The 20,228-nt window shown below is 39.8% G+C and overlaps 1 protein-coding gene across 1 annotated transcript in view; it reads right to left on the reverse strand.

Annotated features, from left to right (window-relative positions):
* Positions 1-3,840: 3,840 nt before the first annotated feature.
* LOC101848723 (stimulated by retinoic acid gene 6 protein-like) overlaps positions 3,841-20,228 on the reverse strand; it is a gene marked incomplete at its 5' end in the record, with an annotated part of 17,272 nt that continues 884 nt past the window's right edge. Inside the window, 13 exon segments of the mRNA XM_005091923.2 lie at positions 3,841-4,307; positions 5,367-5,641; positions 6,406-6,583; positions 7,097-7,260; positions 8,225-8,326; positions 10,102-10,216; positions 12,504-12,552; positions 12,834-12,912; positions 13,864-13,939; positions 14,856-15,027; positions 16,623-16,767; positions 17,786-18,006; positions 18,982-19,145. Coding sequence (XP_005091980.2) covers positions 4,057-4,307; positions 5,367-5,641; positions 6,406-6,583; positions 7,097-7,260; positions 8,225-8,326; positions 10,102-10,216; positions 12,504-12,552; positions 12,834-12,912; positions 13,864-13,939; positions 14,856-15,027; positions 16,623-16,767; positions 17,786-18,006; positions 18,982-19,145 — 1,991 coding nt within the window.

Consider the following 20,228-nt stretch of genomic DNA (forward strand, 5'->3'; position numbering starts at 1 on the left):
CACACACACACACACACACACACACACGCACACACGCACACACACAAACAAACATACCCACACGCAGACACACATTAATCAAAAGCATAATAGTATTTAATATAGAAACAAATCAACAACAATCAAAACAATCACACAAGCTCACGACACTCACATGCAAAAAAATACATCTATCTGCCAAAAACACCTCCAAAAACAAAATAAAACAAGACAAAACAAAACAAAACACACATACACACACACACACACACACACACACACACACACACACACACATACACACACACAAGCAAACACAAACATGTACACTCACACGCGCGCACACACACGCATACAAACATATTAATATGTATCTCATAACCTTTTTTTCGACTCGCAACTTACACACACACACACTCATTACATGCTTACGCCCCTTTATAGACTCATAGTCACACACAATGTGATATAAATTAACGTTACAATTGTTAAAGATAGTTTTAAAGCTCTGTACAGTTTAATGGGTATTCTCATGATATTTCTATATTATTCTGCTAATACAATCTGTAACTCGTTAACTGCCATGCCTGCTACATAATCCTGGCAATTAGTTCAACGGAGTGTCGAGCCTGGTTATGAAGGAGATAAAGGTCGAAAGAAATCCCGACTTGACAAAACTAAGGATGTAGGAATTTAATGGGTGATGGGAAAATGGCTTTTTGTATCTCTCTTTGTCACACAGAGGACATTAAATTTAAAAAAAACAAACAAGCAAAGCTGCAGGAAATAATGTTTGTGGCTATAATACGATGGCCTAGGAAGCGTATGGACGCATGAAAAATACAAATACTTGGAAGATTAGTATTTTAAAAGACAGCATTGCATAATAATATTATTATTACGACCTTGAGCCAAGAGACACTTAATATATACATTGAGGACACACATTCTGGACACCCAAGAATGCTTAAAATCACAGCACATTGGAACATTAAAAAGAATTAAATCACAACTTTGTTACTTATACTGATTTTTCAATTCTGGTAACTATATCTAAAACTAAAAACAACAACAAACGTAGGCAACGCCATGCATTACACGAAATGTTACGCAAATACGTGTTCCTAATGTGTGTACAATAGTTCGAAATGTGTGAGGCATCAGAGTGAAATCAGGCGTTCGTTAAAATAACGAATTCGAAGAAATCAGCATTTTTTTGCCCGTGTGGCAATTTTTTATCCTTCTTTTTCATTGGCTCAACCCATTTTATGTGCATTAAAAAATACATTGCTGTGTGGATAATTAAAAAAAACAACCCAATCCAACAAACAAACCCAACAGCTTTGATTAAAGGCACAGAATATGTAAATTTACAGTTTCTAAGGACTCTGAAACTTTGGAAGTCATCAAACTCTGGTGGCCATTTTCTCGCTAAATTTACCTCTGAAACCAGGTAACCCCCACCTCCTTCAATCCAAAACATTTCGACTTCTAGCAAAGACAAACGGGTAATTTCTTCACATTGTTGTTGTTGTTGTTTCTTCACATAAATCAGGACAAGTAAACGCCCTTTAAGCTGATAACAATAACTTCATCGGCCGAAAACTTACTAGCGTCCCATTCCACCGGGTCGTGACACACATTTATGTATGCTGCTGATTGGACATAATGTGTCTGTTACATCCTTATTTGACCCCGAAATCAGAGAATACAGTTTACGCTCTGGCCAAAGGTAGGACGTATGTTTGTTTAATAAGGCCGTGAACATTTCAAAAAGGAAGAGCGTGCTGAGTCAGCGACCACGGGTTCTCTTGGCCAAACTCAATCAGTTGCTCTGGGTCACGAACAAGGAAATAAAATAACGTTGTTAGTAAAGCCTTTTTCGTCGTTGTTTGGCTCTACCTCATTGTTAGGACTGTCCTTAAACTCACAAACAGGAATGCCAATACATGTATCATTGCCATCGCCCTCTTTGCTAAATCTGTCAGCTATAGCCAAGTTTAAGTCCTCAACATTATAGAGTGTAAAATATCTCCCCCCCCCCCCCCACGCCCAAAGAAAAAACCCCACAAAAAACCCACACAACAACAAACAAACAAAAAACAACACCAACAAACAAACAAACAAACAAACAAAACAAAAAAAACAGCCCCCCAACAAAAAAAAACCCAAACAAAAACACACACACAAAACAAACAAAACAACAACAACAACAACAAAAAGAAGAAAAAAATATATTGTAAGAGTCTGCCATAGATCGCCTAAATTAAGGTGATGACACAACATCTGGACTTCTACATAGGTTTCAACGGGAACATGCCGAGAAGACCCTCTTTTTCCAGAGATCGCAGGGATTTTTGTTTTAGTATGTGTTTAGTACTTCTAACACAATAAAGTCATATAATATAAGTGCCGAATATAAGTGGTGTTTCTAGGGAGTAGCTGGATATCTGGAGGTGTTATCTCTGACTCAGAGTTTGACTCAGAGTTTGACGTGTAATGACCCTCCATCCTTCAAGGTAGCGAGCTGCCGGTGCACATTTTGACATAATCCAGGCCAGTCCATGTTCTTATGTTGTCCATCCATGTTATTCTTTGTCTCCCTCTGGCTCTCCTGTCTCTTATCTTTCCTTCAAACACCTCTTTCACAATGGTCTCATGTCATTTTAAGTGGCCGAAGTATTGTAATTTTTCTTCATTTTATTTTATTCAGCAGGATTTGTCTCGTATGTTAAACGCATTTATTTTGTTTTCTTCTTTCCTTGTCAAAATCCAGGTCTCTGCGCCATATAGGAACATGGGGAAGATTTTCTTTCTTTGAGTGAGAGATAATTGCCTGGATTTACATATTTTTTAAACATTTGGCAAAATTTTGCTCTTGCAGTTGCTGTTCTCGTATGTTTATTTCTTTTTCACTTCTATAGTCTGTGATTATTGTCCCAAGATACTTGAATTGGTTCACTTGTTCCATGCTCTCCCCATCTATGTAAGTTGTTTTTTCACAAGATTTTGATAAGATCAATGCTTTTGTTTTCTTGGTGTTCATGTCAAAGCCTGCCTTGCTGCTGGTCACTTTTACTCCTTTCATGTTCACAATTTTAGAAAGATTTTCATTCGTTTTTGCAAGCAGTTCGTATCTCAGGGTATTGATGTTGCGACCCCCAATAGTGACGCCCTGCAGTTTTGAGATTTTCTAAAAATAAACTCTGTATAGATGTTAAAAAGAAAGGGAGAGGGGACACAACGTTGTCTCACTTCTCTATAAAATAAGAGAGTAACAAACACAAAAAGAATGAAGGAAAATAAAGAGGATAGATGTTTGACAGGAAAGAAGAATCAAACCGCACCCGCCAACCACCCACCCCCGCCAGTGATTATGTTATTTTTGAATGTATATTAATGTTTAACGCAGCATTTTGACACAATTTAAAATTCATTTAGAAGGTGGGCTTCGACCTTGTTGTCAGCCAGGGCCTACCCGGAATGAGAGGGATACAACGTCCCAGCAGAAAGCCCGAGATACTCATAAAATACTCCCCGTGCGGGAATCGAACTCAAGTCCTCTGAGTGCTTGGCGAGACGCCTTATCGCTACACAAGAGCCGACGGTGTGCGATGATGCGGTTTTTAGTTTCGCTAACAAATATGTGAACGAGATGTGTTAACAAGATGGGTTACCGAGACGGGTTAATTAACGAGATGTGTTAGCGACATGTGTTAGCTACATGTTAACGAGATGTGTTAATGAAATATGTTAATGAGATGTGTTAACGGAATGTGTTAACAAGATGTGTTAATGAGATATGTCAATGAGATGTGTTAACGAGATGAGTTAATGAGATGTGTTAATGAGATGTGTTAATGAGATGTGTTAACGGGATGTGTTAACAAGATGTGTTAATGAGATATGTCAATGAGATGTGTTAACGAGATGAGTTAATGAGATGTGTTAATGAGATGTGTTAATGAGATGTGTTAACGAGTTGTGTAATTAAAGACTCTAGGGGTCTGTAACCCGCTCTTCCCGGAGAGAAACATTATTCCAAACTCATGCAAAAACAAACAACACTGTCTTGACTCAATCTTTCGTCTGCTCCGTCTTTTTCACTTTTTTGCTCAGCTTCAACATTTCCAGGTTTAGTCCTCCCTTTACAATTTCTTTGTCCTCATCCTTCTTCTCGACACTCTCACCTCCTTTCTTCTTCATTCGTTGTTGTATGAAACCTTTTCTCTCCAAAATAAACTGAGGGTTTGAGAAGAGAGTGTAGGCAAGGGACCACTGGAAGGCGGCCAGCTGGCGTTTTCTGTGACGGACCAGTTCCGGGGAGTCTGCAGGAAAGAAGACAACTTTTATGGGAGGCATTGTGGTGAAATCAAACGCTGGCCAAAATTGGGAAATCAAAGAAATAGGTATTTTTCCGCCACTTTTTGCAATTTTTATCGGATGTTTGTATTTTGGCCCAACACCTTTTATGCCCAGTTAAAAACGAATTTCTGTGCGTATTTCAGTTTTTTAAAAAGTTGACTGAAGGCACAAAAAGGTAAACTTTCAGTTTCCACGGACACTCAAGCTATTTAGGTCACCAAACTTTGAGGATTATTTCCCCCTAGTTTTACTGCTGAAGCCAGATGACCCCCCACCTCTTTCGATCGCAAATATCTCGATTTGTATTTAAAATAGACTGGCATATTTTATCATCGGAAAGTTGATAAATGAACAAGCTTAAAGATGATACCAATAATTACATCTACCAAAAACTTAACGAGCGCCTGATTCTACCATATCGTGACACATTTGGTAGCAGTATCTGTTTAACTCACAGAGAACGCATTATATTCTTGTCATTCCACAACGTTTGAAGACGTGCTGTTTTTGGAGCACTTTGAAAACGAAGCCCAACTTTGTTATTCATTCAGATTTTTCAATTTTGTTTTCTTTATCAAAAACCCCAAAAGGTAGGCAACATCATGCATGTTATGAATTTATAATCAAACTTCGTGTATCTAATTTACATGTTGATTCGAAATGTGCCTCAACATGTCATTTCGTCTGTTACTGACGGGACACATGTGTGCCAGCCTTGTGCTTATCTCTTTATCACTCTCTCCCTCTCTTCCTCTCTCCACTGTCTCTCTCTGTCTTTCTGTCTTTCTCATTCTCTCTCTTTCTCTCTCTCTCTCTCTCTCTCTCTCTCTCTCTCTCTCTCTCAATCTCTTTCTCTTACACTCACAAAGATCAGTATCGATAATTATGAATGGACCAAGGACAAATAATAGTCGTGTTTGTCATACTTTGGAAGAGCACCCACATTCTATTTCTTTTAGGTATTTAAAAGGCAATCAGATGGCATCCTACTCTTTTTCTACTCAGGAATACATTATTCTTACCTTTCACTTTCTCCCACTGGGCACTCACATCCCCAGAGGATCCAACCTCGGGATCTTTGATCTCGCCATTCACCGATGGTTGCTCATCTCTTTGGTCTTGTCTCGGCGTAAACAATCTTTTGGCAGGACCCAATTCATCACTAGGCTGATCTGTGAGCTGGTAATCGACTCCTTTTTCGACAGCTTCAGATTCTTTGACCTCTATCTGTCCCATATCTGTCTCACCTTTAGAGGAGCCGACGAAACTACCAACTTTGTTTCCCTTGTGCAAAAGTCTGAAATGTATTACATGCAATCAGACCCCAGTAGAACATCCGGCATATGAGATTATTTAAGATTTAAAAAACTCACCAGAATAGTGAACTTGCATAGACGGCTACACTGCCACTTTGTGTGCGAGCATCGCGACCTCAATTCTCTGAGCCATGGACATTGTCTTTTGCCTTGGCTCAATTCCTAGACCACTTGACCGTCGCTAACTCCAGTTAATGTACTTATTTTGTCAAACATATGGTTTGAAATCCGAGAATAACGTTTCACTTATTCCCAAGAATAGGTTTGGTTACAAATTGACACAAATAATGCTTTAAGTTTTCCTGAACCAAGATGTTCAGAGACCTAACGAAACCTCATCTTTCTTGTCAATGTCAGACAAATTGCAAACATTTTGAGCAAATTATACCCGATATTGTAACAGTTAATTCAAATTACAAATTGTTTTACAGCTTAACCAACATAATTCATACAATTTAAGAGGCAGGCTACTTCAACACTGACTGTCAGGGCTAACCCAGGTTTAATAGGGAAGGACAGAGCGTCCCAATAGCCAGGTTGACATATTGGATAAAAATCTCCACCACTGGGGAAACGAATTCATGTCTTTCGATGAGCAAAATCGAGGAGCTTAATCGTTGCACTACTAACTCGAGTTTACGCTGTCCTGATCATGAAGGTGTCTTGTCTTATTACAAAACCAAACAACTCTGACCTGGTGCAAACCGTTGTGTACTAGTTCTCAAACAAAACAAAATTACTCTACCCTTTTGAGCTCTGTTTCTGTTGACCACTGTCCAGAGCTGTGGACTGTGAGGTTGTGTCGGACGTGAGCTTGTGTCGCGTCTCCTGTGCTGAGTGTTGCAACAGGTGAACAAATACATGCTGTACTGGGTGGTTGTGGTAGTTTTCTAGGTGAAGGAAACCCACATAGCGCTCGAACCCTGGCGATATACGATACTGGAAATGAGAACAAGTTAAGGGAACGAAGACAGATTTACAGATAAAGAGACAGAAAGACGGACTGACAGGCAGACATGAAGATAAACAGATAGAGAGGGGCTCAAACCAGAGAAAGGCAGGAAGAGAGACAAACACAGCGAGAAAGGCAGACAGAAGAGTTAGATAAATAGATGCACGTCTACTATAAATGTGTGTTTGTGTATATTCACACTGTTTATGTGTACCGTTACGTATGTTTGCATGTGTGTGTGCGTGTATGTGTGAGTGTGAATGTGTGTATGTGTTTGTGTATGTGTGTGTGTATGTGTGTGTGTGTGTGTGTGTGTGTGTGTGTGTGTGTGTGTGTGTGTGTATGCTTAAGACTATGACGCTTTCTTGGAATTAGGCTTCGCCCTTGCGCCTGATGGGGTTTGAATCCACAACTTTTCGCTTACGAGCTCAACACCCTAACCACAAGACCACCGACGCCACACTGTTTATAATTACACTATTACCATTGTCGCTGAGCTCGAACTTGTGTGGCAGGATGCTGTGGTCAAGCCGAGAGATGAGGCAGATTCCCAGGACCAAGGACTTGAACAGACGCAACAGGCAGGACGCGAACCCGACGAAGACGTTGTAGAAGAACAGGAAGTACGCCGCCAAGAAAAGACCGCGTCTGAGGACGAGTGAAGAGGGGGGAGGGTGGGGTGGATAGCGAACGATGATAACAATGTAAAATCAGAAACAGAAATGTTAAAAGAAATTATCTTCGTATTTTTACTATTGTTATTAGTGACAACTTTGAGTTTTCTCTGCATTTGACGATTCCGACTTTTCAGTTTAAAGACAATTCGGAATCGTCTCAGAATTGTCGCGGAAATGTCTTTAAACAGACATTCTGAGTTTTCAGTTTAAATTGTATTTGTATACGCAAGCACGTCTAATCTTAAGTTTGCTATACATGACATTAGTAGAGTATACACAGACAAATATTTTCGTTTGGCTGTGATTTGGAAATAATTAAGTTAATTCTTGAAAAAAAAAACCCAACCTATTTTATTGTAGCTGAAAGGAAACAGATGTCATAGTACGAAAGACAAATTTTGGGTCTCGAACTTTAACTAGTTGCTCCTAGATCCTGTTAGATTCATCGCCTTTTCATTCAGAAGACATTAATTCTATTCCAAGATGGGGGCGGCTTTTTTAAATGCATTATCCCTGTCATCCAGGGGTTGCCCTTGTTAATGGGCTTGAAGGACCATGCGTTCAAAATGATCTAAATTGTATCGATGGCGGCGTGCAGCTATTCAAATTCATACAAAGTAATTGGGGGGGGGGGGGGGGGGGGGGTTACACGACGGAATCAACATACTTTTTAGATCATTTAGAGGGCAGGTTTCGACCTTGCCTGTCCGGGCCGATCTGGACTCAGAGGAATACAACATCTCAGGTGAAAGACAAAGGAACTGCATAAATCTTCATCATACTCTGGAATCAAACTCGGGTCTGCTGTATGTGACGGCAAAGCGCATAACTGCTACAATAGAGACATCTGCTGTACTTGATTAATAGCAAAAAGGATAACAAGCTACCATGTGTACTAGAACATCGCAGGGTGCCATCAGCCTAAATGTTCTCACCTGTTGTCTATGGAGAGTGAGTCCTTGTGACTCTGTAGAAAGACGAGCCTGGCCATGAAGTACTGGCCAACCAAGAAGATTATCAGGACAAACACCCACGGGCTGTGGTGAGACAGGAATAAACAATTTAACTTCCAAAACATGGCAAAAGTAAAGTATAGCCCCCTAATTCGACCTGACATAATTAGTACGCAACATCGTAAGGTTTACAGTAGGATGTTTTATAGGAAGAGGAAACAAAAGGCTATGATGTTTATGATGTGCAAAGACATAGGGGGTTATATTTTCTCTTACTTCTGATATTATTGTGTAATGAGCTTTTCAAAGGCCATGTTCAAAATCTCTTTCTGAGTTGGACGTAAATAGCAGTCACAGAACAACTGTCGTTTTCCTTCTGTTGTACAAAGCATTAACCAATGCGGATGGCTCGCCTACCCGTGTACAAGAATGTGAAGCCTGTACAGTGAAGGTATTGGGGCCTATACACAACCATTATTTTGTGTTTTCATTACGTCATGGACTGTTGAAATTTGCTCTTAAAAGATCCAAGAATGATGTGTTCGGCAGCGTGGTGAGATCAAGCGCTCTTCAAACTCATGAAATCGAAAAAAAACCCCGAAAATTTTCTGGCTTTTGGCCAGTTTTTTTTCGAATTTTCTTCTTTTGGCTCAACACAATTCGTGTGAAAATTGTTGATTATTTGTTGATCAAAGCTAAAACATTTTTTTCTTTAATGCAAATTTCCCGTTTTCTAGGACACTCAAGTTATGGAAGTAACCAAACATTGGCTGCCAATTTCTCGCGAATTTTACTTCTGACACCAGGAGACCTCACCACTCTCAATTGCAAATTTCTCGACTTATATTAGATATATTTTCCCGTCCAAATGCAAAAAAAAAGCTTAATGATGATACTTATAACTTCATACATATGCCTCAAAATTGACGAGCCTCTGATTTCACCGTGTGCAACACTGTAATGTTACTTAAGAGAAGGGACCTCAGAGTTAATGTCCATTTCCGATATGACTGTGCTAAAAGGAAAAAAATAGAGTATTATTGCCTTTCTAAACCGCACAACGTGAGACTAAGCTGAGCCTTCAACCCCCCAAAAACCCAACAATCTCTCGATTCGGAATCCTGTAACCCAACCACTAGATAACTAAAACCTCTCAGTCATTCTTGTAATTACTTTATTTTACTTTGACTTTTTCATCCTTTGTTTCCGTTAAATGTCGAGATGACATACAGTTTAATAATTAATAATTACAAAAACACGTAAGCAGTTCAAGAAAAAACAAACAACTAAGGGCGGCTCTCGTCGCCTAGAGGTTAAGGTGTTCACCTCTCGTTCAATAGGTCCTTGGTTCGAATCCGGAGAGCAACAGAAAATTCTCTTCTCTAAAATTATCACCGTTTATCTTCTTTCCTGCTCTCTAACAATGTTATGTCATCTGCTTTCGTCTCCACTTTCTGCCCACACCCCCTCACCTCCTTTGCCCCTTCCTCTGGGCTCCTGACTCTTTCTCCAGCATTTCTATTGCTACTCTTAGTCTCCTTCTTACTGCTGTCTTTCAGCCACACCCCTGACCTTACGGTAGGAAAGACCACACCTAACCTCCTCGGATAAGGGCAAAAAATCAGGGAGGTCCTTTGTGCAAGTTGAACACGATAAAGATCCCTTGATGGTCCAAAATCGATAAAAGTAGGCTTCAGCCGCCACCCGAGCAATATTCAAAATTTCCTACCAGCTGAAAATTTAAAAGTGTCCCGTGCGCTCATAGGGACCTTAAGCAGTTGCGAGCGCCGTAAAATACCAAAAAAAAAGAAAAGAAAAACAATCCAACAGACAATAGAAAAAACCTCAAAACAACTAACCCGATGTATTGAAGAAGGCTTTTGAACCATTCGCTGAAACCGAGAGCGATGATGACAATGACGAGAACCAGGATGATCACAAAGGTGAAAAAGCTGAGGGCTTGAAGAACGAAGGCTGGAAAATGCAACACACCATGGTTTTATTTATAGATTGGTTACGGGAACAATCGGTGCGACAGCAGAGAAAGGTGGGCTTGGTGGACAGGGGAGAGTGCTTTTGTGTGTGTAAGTGTGTGTGTGTGTGTGTGTTTGTGTGTGTGTTTGTTTGTTTGTGTGTGTATGTGTGTGTGTGTGTGTATGTGTGTGTGTGTGTGTGTGTGTGTGTGTGTGTGTGTGTGTGTGTGTGTGTGCGTGTGCGGAGGGGAAAGGGTTATAGAGTGGGAGGGGTACTTAGGCGTTTAAAAAAAACACATGATAACAATCACAGGGGATACGCATGGTGAAATAAAAATACGCTTTTTTTCTAGTTTGATTATAATTACTCTAAAGATTAAGGATATCAGGTTACAGTGACTCGAAAAATCTGGTATGAACAATTTTATAGATAGATCGATAGATAGATCGATAGATCGATAGATAGATAGAGAAAGGGAATGTGTGTTCCTACCTGGGAATTGAGAATGAAAGATATAGACAGCTAGATAGATAGCTAGATAGATAGATAAATAGATAGTTATATATATATATATATATATATATATATATATATATATATATATATATATATATATATATAGAGAGAGAGAGAGAGAGAGAGAGAGAGAGAGAGAAAGAGGTGGGGGGCATGGAGAGAATGGTTGATATGCTGGACTTTTATGGATTTTTGTCTTCATCAATAAAGAATAGGTCACAAGCCATTGTCTGTAAACGCGTTGATGTAAAAATTGACCCCCCCAAAAAAACCCCAACAACAACCAACAAAACAACCCCCCACCCCCCGAAAAACGAAAACCAAAAAATGAACCACGGATAATATAAGTATTTCTGACTTTCTGTTAGATTCTAGTGTACGTTGAAATATAATATTTTAAGTGAACAAAAGCTTTTGAAATTATGTATAGCTTTTTTGTAGACATTACTTGTTTTATTTCTGGAACCTGTAAAGTCAACTAACAATCAAAGAGAACACAATAAACTCTCTCAAAGTTAACAGACCTTATCACCTAGACATGTCAAGATAGCTGAGGCAGGCTTGGCAAACTAACATTTAAACAACCCGTTAGCTAGTGAGAGAAGACAACAGAGAAAGCTCGTGTGATTGTGTGAAAGGGGGAGATTGAGAGAGCGAGAAAGTGAGAGGGAAGGATAGGAGGAGAAAGAGAAAGACAGAAAGAAAGAGAAAAATGCTCATTGTGTGCATGTTCACTATGTGTGTGTTCACTATGTGTGCGAAGGAACGAGAGAGAGAGAGAGAGAGAGAGAGAGAGAGAGAGAGAGAGAGAGAGAGAGGCAGAGACAGAAAGACAGACACAAGGCGGGTACCTAACCCATTTCCTGAAGTTGAAAGTGGACTAATATTTTTTTTTTAATTCAAAGGCTGTATCAACTATTAGCCTCAGTCTATGGTTGCATTAACCGTGTCAGCAACTTATTCTTGGAACAGCCGTTTGAGCTCGACGTCGTAATCAGATAAATCAATTTTGTCTTGTGCTGGAACACGTTAGTAATAGTTAGTTAGAGAGCTGAAATTACTCTTTGTGTCACTTGTCTTCTTCTAGCACTTTTCTGTTTCTTTAACTCAGCGTGGATAAATGTAAGCTGTGAGATTTTGTACCTCAAGGTAAAGCAGAAAAGTGGATGGTTTGTTCTTTAAAAAAAAAAAAAAAGGGGGGGGGGGGTGGTAATATTTACTCTTTTCTCCTTTCCTTTGTAGTCTCTATCTGACTTTCTTTTTCTCCAGGACTAAACGGACATTATTTTTTCTCTTTATAAAACTCTAGATCGTATTCTCTGATGTATTTCTTGTTCACTATGGAACATACTATTGAGCCAAATGAAAGGCGTCGGGAAAGGTTCTGCATCCACCCGACTACTATACTGGTGTTTTGGCCTTTATTTGGGTGCACTAGCGTAGACAGTGGTGCTCGCCTGAATCACCGCGGTTATGACAGTGCGTGGTCTAGGAGTGCAAGTCTTTTGCTCCAACCTACTCAAACTTTAAGTCAGAACAGAAAGCGAAGCATTACGCTACCTCAGAATTACTAGGTTCTGTATGATGTTTTTGACCGTTTCGAGTTACTAAGACCATGAGGTCAGAAATCAAATCTTCTGTCAAAATTGCAAAATAATTCTATGTCCTTATCATGATATTTGACGAACTGCATTCGTGACGTCAACATTTTCAAAACTAGGTACTGGGCAAACACAACATTGTAATTCTGAGATAACGATAAGTGTCTTACCCCATGCGATGTAACCCACTTGATATCCGGCGTAGCGCATACTACCAGTCTGGAAAAAAAATAAAACCCAATAATTAAAAAACTGTATCAAAAGAGACAGTGGCCGCACCGTTAGACCAATTAATTAGTATTATGCTGCTTTTGGGGGGAGGGGGGAGTGGGTATTCTATTGTTACAGTTTCTTAAAGTACTGGTAATCTATTTTGCCTTCCATAATTATCAAACTTAATGTAATGTTACAGGTTTTAGATCAATATAGACCAGTTTAGTTTCCTATTTTTCTTTTGGACCTGTTTAGCAGTCAACTCTAAGCACCCATGTTTGCCTCACCAGAAGGCTCACGTTGGTCATCTTGCCTCTTGGAGGTACGTGGCTATAGTCTCCCTTGTGCAGAGCCCTCAGATTGTGCCTTAAACAAACCAAATGAAAGAATTTAAAAAAATACAAATAAAAAACAACAACACTAAAAACTCCCAAAAAACCCAGTGTATGTTCATTTTAAGAAAATGTCAGAGGACTATCCCTTATCTTAAAGTAGTACCCTATGTAATTTGTATGGTGAAAAACCAAACAAGGCTTTCCAAGCTGTATTTTTAAAAATAAAAGCAATTCAAGTAGAGAGCAAGCCAAGTCAATCACAAAAGGTGAAAAAAAAATAGAAGTCGTGGTGTGATTACTGAGCCTTAGCCTGTTTTTCGCTTGACAAATAAGCAGACATGAATTTTTAAAGTAAACAAAAACCAAACAAACACCCCCCTAATAAAAAACAACAACTAACAAACAAAACAAACAAAAACAAACAAACAAACAAAAAGCAAAACAAAAACAAATAAGCACACCCCCCCGAAACAAAACGAAAACAAACCAAACAAACAACAAAAAACTCCAACAAAACCGGCAGATCCTGCTCTCAGTGACAGCTGAATGCTTACTTGAAGGCGGGGTACTATTGAAGGATTAACAGCCAGTAATGACTTCAATACGCCAATGTCTTTACTGCAGTCGTAGGCAAATGATCGAATCAGGGCGACTTCGACTGGGCCATAAATAACATGGGGCCACACCTTCTACTACTGGTCATTGTACGTAAAGTAACTCTTTTAATTAAAAAAGTAGAAATTATAAACTGCATAACGATAACAATACAATTAATTTTTAAAAAATTCAGCAAACAAATGTTCCTTTAAATTTCACTACGAATACCAATCTTAGTAAATGTATTTTGACAGATTTGATAATTTCTGCTAAAATTTATCGTATTCAAACAAAAAATCACCGTGGTCCCCATAAAATCCAATGAAGGTCCACATTTATAGCTGCTTACCTATGAGATGTAACACTATACTACGCCTATATTTACCTGTATGATGACAAACTGTATAGTATGCTGCATAAACCGATGACAAAGGCGACGATATAACATATGATGGCCAAGACTGAAAAAACAAAACAACAAGGGAGTTAGAAAGAGTAAGGTATGACAGTATCAAATATTCATTAAAACCCTATCCGTACGCCCTGGGGTTACTTTGTACCCTCGGGGTTGTATGCTTCACATTTTAGAATACTTCTAGTACGAAGATCTCTTTGAAACTTTCAGTATTTCTCAGAAATCATTTTGACAGACTGCTATGCAAAGCGTACGGATTGGATAACGAGTAAATTTCCTCTTTGGAAAGTGGTGGCATAGAGTTCCCCACGTCGTACGGATACGATAGTAAAACGCAACGTACGGATAGGGTTAACACACACATGGAATTTATGAGGACAGACTTCTGACTGTACGTCTACCGCAATCACCTTTCACCTCTCACCTGTGACCTGTGACCTGTGACCTGTGACCTGACACTACGACCTTGTCAGTCCACTGGTGCCCCACCCCCTTGACACAACAGGCTTTCATTTTTCCTTGCCTTTGCCTTTATGAATTACTCCATGAAGTCGTTGACCACTGTCAGGTTATACGATGTAGGAGGTCTAATCTATTTTCATCCCTTTATTTCTTTGAAATGGGACTGAGGAAAAATGGTTAAAAAGTCTTGAGGACCCCCCCCAAAAAAACCAAAAAAACCCCCAAAAACCAACACCGAGCGTTAAAAAGGAATAAGTTAGTGGCGCTAACAAGGAACAAACCTTGCTTGAACTTGTTTGTTAATATGGATGCAGGCGAATGTGTGTGTGTGTGTGTGTGTGTGTGTGTGTGTGTGTGTGTGTGTGTGTGTGTGTGGGCGTGTGCTTGCCTATGTGTGAGTACGTATGAGCGTATGAGCGTGTGCGTGCACGTATATACAGACAGACAGATATACAGATAGACAGGCAGACAAACAAACATACAGACAGACGGGCACTCACCAAATATGGCAGCTATGAAATAGTAGTAAATTTTGAGCAGGATGCGAGCGAGTTTTATGACGTCAGAATCTCCAGCCTGGTCGGACCAGCCAATGGAGTCGAGAGAGTACGTGGCCACGTCCACCAGGTAGAGAAATAATGACGTGCTGCTCCAGGTTATTTTGAACATAGTCTGGGGGAAAAAAGAGTCCTTAAGGTTTGAAGCTGGTAAACACACACCTAAGCCAAGTACCACAGGAGGGCAAAACAATTTAAATGAATCGAATAGAAAAAAACAGCCCCAAAAGGCGAAGTGTCGTATTAAAATTCGGATTCTACCATCCACATTCCAAATGAAAATCAAACTTACATGCCTAAGCCGAAATGTGAGTGAGATTTTAGGGGTTTATGACTCAAAGAGAAAAAAAACCCCAACAGAAATTATGACGTCTCGTATTAAAATTATGACATGATAGAGAAAATCTGATATCAGATTTGGATTCTACGGGCCTAGATTCCATATAAAAATCATGTGTATATGCCTAAGCCCACGTATTTTCAGAATTTTGTAGATCAGTGTAACTGGTCAACGGTTTTGTGGACAGTTGTGGGCAATGAAACACTACCGCACCAACACAGGACAAAATTATACTCTAGTTGTGTCTCTCTAATTTTCATTGGCCGCTATTCATAGGTAAAACTGTAGACCAATCATTTTGTTGTAACACGGTTCCGAGCAAAACAAAAATATTAGTTAGAAATAAAAGAGACAGGGAGAGAAAAAACCCGAAAACCAATGTAAAAGATGCAGAGTATAGAGTGTAGAGGCGGGGCAGTGAGGAGATACTATTTGTATAAAGCGATACCATTAGTAAACGTGGCTATGTTGTGCTGTGACGTGCTGTTCCATGCCATTATTCTAGAAACAGTTTCAGCACCATTAGCGGTTGAGAGTCAGGGTGGGTGGGTAGTTTTTGTATTCCACGTCCATCTTCAATACAACAATGCGAAGTGGTTGGGGAAGCCTTCAAACTCCTTAAATAACTTGAGTAACGAATTAATTGTTAGAAATGTCAGCGTGTGATTAGGGGGTGCTCTGGTGGGGTTTGCTTCTTCTTTTCTATCAAACATCTATTGCCTTCATCTCCCTTCCATTTTTTTTGTGTGTTTGTCACTCTCTTGTAACACCTCTAATTTTCGTCACTTATATGACTTTATTGTGTTTAAAGGGCCGTAAACCACTTACTAAAACAAAACAGAAGTTTTAGTTTCGATCGAGGGGATCTACACAGCAGTATCTTTAATCTGGATTGCCAGAAAGTCGTGTGTTAGGAGGAACAGTAGTAATGATTTGAAATGTCTTTACTTATATTTTATAACAGTAGATGTTTAACGCCTTCATCCTGTCTGCACGAAAACCCTGTCTGAGAGGGATACAAGGTCCTGGCATACAAGCGCAGATACTTGATACCACGGGGTGCCCTTTGCGGATGGGATCGGGTCGGATCGGGTCGATCGCCCGACTCGTCGCCGGAAAACAAGCACGTTTGTTTTTGAGGCAACAAGTCGGGCGCAATCGGCGTGTGCAACGATAGCCGCTTTGCACCCTCAATCTGACTAGCAAACCGACCCGACCCGACCCGATCCCCCAATGGGCACTCCGTATTGGTCCTCCCACAACAGCGACGGCGAAGCTCCCAACCGCAACACCACACACAGACGCTGATAAGATTTCTTTAGCAAAGTGAAACTTTCGTAACTTTAATGCAAGTTCTGTTTTCAACTCACCATGTACAACACAGCAAAGCCGACCCACATAATGGCCAGTATACGTGCAGAGTATCGGAAGTCTGGTTGCCAATTGTAGATCCAGCTCTTCAAGAAATTTACTAACGATGTGAATATTTTTTCTACGATATCTTGATCTTTTTTCCTGAGGAAACATGAAAAATAAAAGTAAAAATTTGTACCATGAGATAGGTAATGGCTTGGAAGTCCACTTATCATAGTAAGAAATATTCACATTTTAAAAAGAACACACCGTACAGTCTAATCTGCTCTAACGATTACCTTTAATTGACAACCACTTGCAGAACTGGCCACCCCCTCCTACCCCTGCGTGTTTATTCTGTGTTATAATCACACTCTCCCAGAAGATCATTCTGCTTAGGATAACCACATTTCTCTTCTACAATGTGTGCGGCTGTTTTTCCGCAACCATACCTAATTATAGGTAACGTTTACGTAGTGACTGATAGAAAATCCTGTAGGCAAAAATCTGAATCTGCCACTCTCGTATGAGCTCAGTCTCAACTTCAATGAAAGTGTGAGGGTAACGTGATTATAACATTAAGTTATAAGACAAACATCAGACCACATGTTGTTGTACGGGCAATACCGCCCTGAACAGACATTTAATGAGGAAACCAACGAAAAGGGAAAGAAAAGGTGAGGATAACTTAAGGTAAGTAAAAAAACGATGAGAGGTTCTAAATAAGAAAAGAACCAGTATAACTCTCCTTACTCTGTCTTAGTTTCGAATTGTTTTACCAAGTGGTCACTATGGGGGCCATAGGGGGCTGAGGCTATGTCTCAACAGAAAACAGCGGGATGTGACCTTCATGATACTCGAATACATAATCCTTCGGCTAGCAGTCCAGATGTACTAAGCCTCAAAGTTGGGAAACATGTATTGCATTTTCATATTATGTGGTACCGGTTGCAAGAGTCAAGAAATTACTTTGTAGAAATGGACATTCTAATTTTGAAAATAGAAGTAAGAAAAAAAAGTACATATTCATGTATATATAATGGAGGTGCTATTATTAAAATAACAGAACAGAGTTTTTCTCTCTTCAGCAAAGAAAAAATGCTTTCTGAACTAGAAACTGTTGAACTTCTTGCAGACAATAAGATATTATACTTTGCTTTTACGGATATCACTAACTTACCCTTTGTCCTCCGGAGGCTTTCGAAATAACTGGGTCACACGCTGACCTTGATAAGACTTTCGTATCCGAGTCAAAGACTCTCTGAACTTGACCTTCTCACACCGCCTTTCCCGTAGCCAGATGCGGAAGGTCACCACAAAGCCGTACGGGAGACGTAGGCAGAGGTAGGCCAGGGACAGAAGCTGTGGGCCACTCATGAAAAAATAGGCCACCCGAGCTTCCTAAGCACGTGAAGAGGTGAGGGACCGTTCAGTCGAGTGAGGAAAACAAAAAGCAAACTTTATTAGTGGCCAGAATTACTTTGGCATGTCACTGACACAACAATTCTGTTTTGATTTTGTTTGATTATAAAAATAATAATAAATAAACGACATTTTTATTGATTCCAGAAGGGCAATTTGGTTTACAATGGCATATAATCATACATACATAAATTAGATACATAACTATAGATACATACATACAAAAACACATACACGTATTGTACATACATGTACTTAGATTCATAATACAGCACCAGCACAGAACAATTTCACAACCCAGTCGTTGTTTCATAAATTATAAAACCAAGCTAAGAAACGACAGACAAACAGCACCACTGTATGGACAAGGAAGTCTATTGCAGAGACCCAGGCTCTCGGTAACATCCGGGAAACGCGGAGCAGTTTCAGATGTACAGATCTTTAAGACAGACAGATGATTGAGTGGTTAGTCTCTCGGTCTCTACACCGTAAGGTCTTGAGTTCGAATCCTGTCAGGGGCTCGATGTTGAGTGCACCGTAATATAAGATTGATTTTCCTCTCTTCATCTATGTAGGAATGAGTAGCCAGCTATAGACAGCGAAAGACGATGCCAGTTTTTTTAGTGCAGTTTGCAGCTCGCACAGTATGCTTCCGGGGAAGATAAGAATGTCTCTGAGTTGTGTTTTAGGGCATTCTCGGTTATTAATAGTTATACAGCTCATAGAGCACGCTGTAGAGTGTGGGTTTTCGCTATTGTTATTATTATTTATAATTATTGTTAGTATTAGACACCTATATTATCTTCACACGCAGTAACTGTTTGTTTGTATGTTTGTTTGTTGGTTTTCATTTCATGGGAAAGACTTATTTCTACGCTTATTTTGGCTGATAACATTACAAGTCAGCCATTGTTATTAAAGAGTCGGCTCGGTTGTCATGACAACGATACTCACTGGGGACAAATCACAGGTGAAGAAGGTGTACACGATGACCACAGAGAAGCACCAGGTGTAGACAGAACCCACTGCGCATGACAGGACGGAGCGTAAGGCCACGCTGGCGAACAGTGGGAAGCAGTTGAGGCCGTAGATGAACATGGAGAGGACCGTCACAAACGCTGGGAACATCAGGCAGGCAGCGGACAGAAGATTAGTGAATAACCCTCTCCGTACGCCCTGGGGTCATTTGGTACCCCTGGGATTGTATTCTTCACTTTTTAGAATATTTCTAGTACGAACATCTCTCTGAAAATTTCAGTATTTCTAAAAAAAAACAAAATCATTTTGACAGACTGCAAAGCAATGCGTACGGATCGGATAAACGAGTAAATTTCCTCTTTGGAAAGTGATGGCACCGAGTTCCCCACGTCGTATGGATACGATAGTAAAACACGACGTACGGATAGGGTTAAACAAGTGTACATTTTCTCGTCCGTTTTTGTTTATTTTTTTCTTTGTGAGTGTTTTACGGTGCGAGCAAATGCATAAGGTCAAATGAGCCTTCTAGCTGGGTTAGTTTTATCGACTATTTGAGTTTAGCTCAACACCTTTTGGTTCGTTAAAATGTTAGTTTGTATGAGAATTCCAACGAAACAAAAATCAAATATGCAGTTTCCAAGGACACACTAGCTTTGCAAGCCACCAAATCTTTGACTGCTATTAATTTCAACTATAACAACAGGAGACCCCCCCCCACCCCCACACACCTCCTTCTGTCAAAATATCTCGACTTCTGTTCAATATAGATAGGCAAATGAACAGCTTTAATTTATTCCATTAGATCTAACTCCATAAATAGTATTTGAAAAAAAAACACCCACAAAGGAGACAACTGACAAGCTCTTGATTATATCACCTCACGAAACATGCAGCTTTATACGTGGCACAGCTCATCTACGGGAGTCCACCACTTTATCAAAATTTAAATCAGCACTTAAAACGCATTTGTTTCAGTCCAGCTTTAATCTGTAATTTCCGACATTTCCAATACAGATATTATTATGTTCTCTCAGATCGTTTTATTCATGCTGTTCTGTTCTGTAAGAATTTATGACTGTGTGAATTCAGAAATGTGCGAGGGTGTCTGGGTAAGCATTGTTGGATTGCCTTTATTCAAGGATGTACTAGGGAGGGAGAAGGAGAGAGAGACACACAGAGACAGAGAGAGAGAGGGAGAGAGAGAGAGAGAGAGAGAGAGAGAG

Source organism: Aplysia californica, unplaced genomic scaffold (genome assembly GCF_000002075.1).
Source record: "Aplysia californica isolate F4 #8 unplaced genomic scaffold, AplCal3.0 scaffold00037, whole genome shotgun sequence".
Classification (NCBI taxonomy): Eukaryota; Metazoa; Mollusca; class Gastropoda; order Aplysiida; family Aplysiidae; genus Aplysia; species Aplysia californica.